Here is a 6,000-nt window from a genome sequence, read left to right on the forward strand (position 1 = left end):
CTACAGAGAGAAGAGAAGCAAGGAGAGATGACAGGGAAGAGAAGTGTGAAAGCTTCACTATATTGGTTAGAAAAACTGGGACTGGGGAACATAAAACATTCACATGGCACTATCAGGGTTGATATACTTATTAATAAATCCTTTCCATTCTCTCTTTTTAAAAACAATTTATTTTAGTGAGAGAGAACATGCAGGTGGGGAGGGGCCGAGGGAGAAAGAGTCTTAAGCAGACTCCACACTGAGCACGGGCAGATCTCACGACTCTGAGATCACAACCTGAGCAGAAACCATGAGTCCGACACTTCACCCACGACGCCACCCAAGTGTCCCTTCCTTCTCTTTTTTAAAGTCATATTAGGGACTACAACTCTTGGGGCAGGAAGAGAGAATAAAGCCACTGAGGAAAAAGAAGGACTAGACAAAGCACTGGCTTTGGTACCCGACCTGCCACTTACTATGTGCACAACGTGGAACAGTCACTTATGTCATCCCTGTGCCTCATCTTCTTAATCTATACTATGGGTCCAATAATTCTTTCCCACCAGTTACATGAGATAACGTACCGTGCTTGGCACATAATCAGTGCTCAATATATATTGTTAAGATCCAAAAGAGTGCGTCTCCCATTGCATTGGCAAAGGGGAAAGAGGATGACAAGAGGGTGTGGTTGAAAATTAGTACCTTTCCCATTCACTTGCACAGAGAGAGTTTATGTTCTTAAATGAAATACTTAATATTATTACCTGTCCTCACAGCAAACAGAAAAACTGGAGGATGAATTAGCCTCTTTAAAAAAGGATTTCCCAAACAAACAAGCAAACAGAAAATCACGGTCCTTGTAAGCAGCGTCTTTCTAAATGTTCACAGACCTTTAAATACTCAACAGAGGGGAAAAACAAAACAAAATAAAAATCAAAGGTCAAGTCAAATCACTGCCAACAAAGAAGCAATCGGAAAGGAAGATAAAGTGAATCTGTCATTAAATGACTTTTTAAGAGTTATTGATGCGTCAAGTGATTACATTTCCCTTTTATCCAACAGGGGGTAGGTTTGATTCTAGATGCCCAGGCCCTCTGGGTGGGTCCCTGGGCAAGAACCCACTAGCTGGAGCCCCAGGCATGGCAGGCAGCCTTACGGGGAGCTTGGAGCCGCTGTCCGCATGGGCTGGCGCATAGATGTTAAGGTACAGGCAATCTTCGGACACTTCCAACTTGGGGTAATGCACCTTGAGAAAGTGTTGATCTGAGAGCATCCACTCTGAGTCCTGGAGGCACCTTCGAGGAAGGAAGGAGAAATCCTCAGAGTTGCTGTCAGCTAACTTGCCTGGGAGGGGCCAGGTCTTGTGACAGCAGAGAGGCCTGCTGATCTCCTGTGTCTGAGCAGAAGAGGCATATGGGAGCTACTGGTACAACGTCTAGTCATCTCCCTGGCCCCCGCCGTGGTGGCACAAAGAAACACACTATAATTCTTTTCGACCTGGTTTTTGGGTAGGAAAGCACATTGTACAGAATAATTGTATCATTAACTTCCAGCACCCACCCATGCCTACAGTCACTACCGCAATTCAGAAACACACACGAAGATTCAACATTGGCTCAACGATTCTCCAAACTAGACAGCAAGACACTGGAGTTATATATCAAGGCCTTTGCTCTAGCAGCTCCCTTTTCTGCCCCCAGAGGAACAAAAGGACATTTCTAGGCCTTTCCACCAGGAACCAATGGAGGTAGATGTGCAGGGAGATTCTTGTATCTGAGTCTTTGCTCAAGCTGGTCCCTATGCCCAGACTGCTCTCTGCTCATATCTGTTTGCTCATGTTCTTCCCTTTCTTTCAGGTTCAGTCCAAGTGCCACCTCCTCCAAGAAGCCTTCTGAGGTTTCTCCAGTTAGACCACAGCTCTTCAGAAACACCTATATAAGTTGTGTTTTTTCCTTGAGGTTCTCCTAGGCTTGTACATGAGAGCTACCATCTTCCCCCACTCAATATGAGCAGCTAGAAGCTGTTTTGGTCACCTTGGTACCTCATAGTCCCCAGCACTGAGACTGTGACACAGTAAGATTGAGTGAGACCAATATATGTGATTCCTAACATTCTCAGTGCCCAATTATTGTTAATTTTTTTCATAGAAGAGTGTACAGCTTAGGCAGTGGGAAACCATCACTGCAAATTTACCCCCGACAAGTGTTTATACCTTTTTTGCCCCTTTGTATATGGTTTATGAGACATCAGGCCCTCACTGATTTCAGCAAAGCCATCCCTGACCTCCCCCCAAGGTGAGGCTAGGTGGTTCCTTCTCAGCACCCTTCTCTGATCCCCTAAAAGGTTGCCCTTCACACTCTATATTTTAATCATTGTTATTATTTATGCCCCTACCACCCCCACCTACAGGTTCCCGTAGGGCAGCTGTGACCAGCCCGCTGGATGTCCCCCAGGGCGTTACACAGAGGCAATTCCTGAGTTGATTCTCCATGGATATTAGTTGAATGAATACATGAAGGAAGGAATAGATGAGTTTCAGCTTGGTGTCCTCAGTCCCTGGGCCACATGGGGTCTTCTGAGGCTTAGGGAGCTTCCTGGCACTAGGGTACTGCTTCTGTCTGGGACCCCAAGGCCAAGAGCCAAGAACCAGCATGGCCCAACCTGAGCATTTCACAGAATCTGAGCACCAGAAGATTCTTGGGAGTTTGCAAGTCTCACCTCCCAACCTAGGCTCAAGTCCTCATCACGATTCACCCACCTTAGCTTGAAAATTTGCAGTGACGGGGGCAGGCGTGAGAGGGGTCCTGACCCAGGACACACACATCTATTCCTACAGGTGTTTGTGGATCTCCCTGCATCTGGCACAGAGCTCTAGAGCTGAAATCCCTCTCAGGTCGTTCTTTACTCTAAAGCCCTCAGCTGTCTGGACCCTGGAGACTAAGCCTAGGTGGTGGGTGACAGGGAACTACCTGGACCAAGACTCAGTAAGTCTGTCACAGTGGTTCCCAAATCTGATTGGTCCTCAAATCCCTAGACACCTTTCAGTGATTCCAGTTTCCTGGGCCAGCTCTGGGATTCCGATTCAGGAAGTCCAAGAAGGGAGCCTGAGGGATCTGCAGGCTCTGAACACCACCACCAGTGATCCCACTGGTCAGCCAGCCGGGGAGCCATGCGATTACGGAAGCCCTTGTCCACTTCTGCAGCTCTCCTCCTCCTCCTTGGTGCCCCCACCTTTCCCAGGGAGCTGCACGACCTTTATTCCCCCTCAGTGCTCTGCCCTCACACCCAGGTCACATCCCCCATGGGACTGAAGCTGCACTTACAATTTAGGGTAGGACGTGGCATCTCGGAAGCCATTCCAGGGCAAGGCAGGCTTTGGTTTTTTAAATCGCAGGGGTCCTAGAGGGGGCGCAGCATAGGGGATCCCGAGGAACACGTTCACAGGCACGGTGCTTCCCAGCACATGGGCTTGCTTCCCCCGGACCCATCCCAGCCCGGTACTCCTTGCTGGTGCATCCACGGCGGGCCCTGAGGGGACACACAGGGAGGAATCAGGAGCTGGCTGGGTAGAGAGAACCAGAACGAGCCCAACTAGGAGCTCCCCTCAGTGGGGGCACTCCTTCTTGGCTCAGATGCTGTGCAACAGGAAGTATCTAGACTCCCTGTCCATGAACCCCTGTCCACGGCTTTTTTCAAGATCGCCTTAGAGGGCACCTGCCTCAGAGCACTGACTTAGTTTCTCCTAGGAACACACAGCACCAAGCCACAAAATTTGCCCCCGGCACCTTGGGGAACAAGGAACCCTTCCTTTCTGCAGTGCAGATTTCCCTCGCTTTGGAACTGATAGATGCCTGGCTCTGCGGATCCTAGGATCCCACAAAGTCATCTCGCCCAGAGTCATTCTCATACCTATCAGCACATTTGCTGGCATGTCTGTGCATCCCCTCTATGACGACTAGCTTTTTGACTTTTCTTAAAATTAAATTTAAATAAACTTTAAAAATCTTACCCAGAGGAACCCTAAGCAATAACATCTACGGAATTGTGCTTTTGATGAGTTAGGTCTGTGGTTTTGAATACACGTGAAAATAAATACACATCAATGAAAATAAAAGGTTCTCATGCTGATGCCACCTGACATCAGCTCATCCGCCTCCAGGGACCTGAGGATGACATTTTGGGAACCTGAGTGTGCAAGCTTCTCGGTTTCCACATAGAATATGGAGTGTTGAGAAGTTCACCGCCCAGCTATTTACCTTCAGGACTCGGGTATCTTGGTGCTACCTGCTTCAATGTCGTTTTAATAGTGAAAGCCTGTCCGGGAAAATAGTAGAACAAAGCATGGGCTTCATCCTATGCCCCTCCCCAGTGCCTAGGACAGAGGCCTCTCCAAGCTCCGGCAAGGTGTGAGCAACCCACAGACAGGACCGGGGTCTTCTGTGCTCTACCCACTCCCACAAAGGAGACTCTGGGGGTGGGGGGTGGCTTTCAGTAACGCCAGGACATTGGTCAGGTGCCCTGAGGTTACTACATAGCCTTTTATGAGCCTTCAGACCTCTGAGAAATAGGTTTGTTTGCACCATTGGAAAATCCTCTACGGCAAGGAAATCTCCCTACCCCATCTTCTGAGGTCCCTCCTCTCCCACGGGGCGTCTCACCCTCGGTGGCAGCTGCAAGGACCCAGAGAGCCCAGATCAGGGTCTGGCCCGGGTGCCGGCGCTCTCTGCTCATCCGGCTGGCCTGCCTGAGCTCCCTGCACCTCCACGGCTGGCCGCAGCTGGCCTCAGAGAGCCTCGGGCAGGGTTAAGAAAGGGCTTCCAGTTAGCAGACAAACGTTGAGCAGGCAGAATCACAACACCGGGCTGGTGAAGAGAGGCCGCAGACCAAGATTTTTAGAGGAATTGGCCAAGCAAGACCTCCCTGTTCTGATTTACATAAGGAGAAGCTGATGATTAACTTGTAAGCTGAGGAAGGATAATGTGAAGGCTCTGGGCATGTGGGATGGAACAAATACCAGGGACATTGGAGATAGGGAAGTCAAAGACCTTAACTCCAGTGCCTGCGGGGGCCAGGAAGGCAACAAGCAAGCAGTGAACGAAGCTGGCCGAGAGAGCTCAATAGGATGTGGTGGGGACTGTGGGACACAGCGCATGCCCTCTCTTTAAAGGGGCAATGACTTCTCAACTCCAGACAACATCTGGCTTATGACAATGTAGGTACACCAAACCAGAAGTCGGTGGTCTCTCTTGATTTTTATATGCTGGTTCAATTTTTAAAAATCATGATATGAGCCCAATGCAGTATTTCTACTGGCTTGAGTTGCATCTGCAATTCTGATCTAGACCCAGCACCCATGTGAAACTATGAGGAGACAAGTCCAAAGAGGTGAAGTTACTATACGCGGTTCTGTTGGAGCCTGTCCTTGGCATTCTGGTGGGTCGTTGAAGATCTGGCTCAGGACCCAGGAGCATCACCACCCTGCTTCCAGCAGAGTCCACACTGCCCTTGGGGTAAAGAGCCCAGGATGGGGCTTCCCAAGTGCTTGGGGCTGGGTGGGTGGAATCAGAATTTTCTGGGGGTGCTTGAGCAACATCAATGATGGGTTTGGGAAGCATCAATCTAACATGCAGGTCTCCCAGAGAAGTCACCTCCTGAGAGAGGCAGGGTTGTCACGAGCAGGTATTATGTGCCTGCTGGATACAGAACTCTGCACAACATGCAGGGAAAGACTTCCTCAAAGTCAGAGCAAGGGGCTGCTGAACTGTTTTGCTAAAGGCAGATGCTCTGTAAATCTCTGCAGATTAGAAGTCCTCCAGTAAATATCTTTCTCCCCAACTCCAGGTCCCTTTCTGATGCACCACTGACAATGCCAAGAATTATGAAAATAGGACTTGGGTGGAGTCCTTTCTGAAGGTTTGATTCTTAATTCAGCAAAAATCACTTATGGTTCACATATGATCCTCTCAATTGATGCAGAAAAAGCATTTGACAAAATACAGCATCCTTTCATGATTAAAACCC

The 6,000-nt window shown here is 49.1% G+C and overlaps 1 protein-coding gene across 1 annotated transcript in view; it reads right to left on the reverse strand.

The window, feature by feature from the left end:
- Positions 1 to 6,000, reverse strand: part of CES5A (carboxylesterase 5A) — an 88,801-nt gene that overhangs the window by 25,890 nt on the left and 56,911 nt on the right. The window contains exons 2-3 of the mRNA XM_034638564.1: positions 3,303 to 3,507; positions 1,136 to 1,274 (exon numbers count right to left, since the gene is read on the reverse strand). Coding sequence (XP_034494455.1) covers positions 1,136 to 1,274; positions 3,303 to 3,507 — 344 coding nt within the window. The remainder of the gene's footprint in view (positions 1 to 1,135; positions 1,275 to 3,302; positions 3,508 to 6,000) is intronic.

This window comes from Ailuropoda melanoleuca, chromosome 12 (genome assembly GCF_002007445.2).
Source record: "Ailuropoda melanoleuca isolate Jingjing chromosome 12, ASM200744v2, whole genome shotgun sequence".
Taxonomy (NCBI): Eukaryota; Metazoa; Chordata; class Mammalia; order Carnivora; family Ursidae; genus Ailuropoda; species Ailuropoda melanoleuca.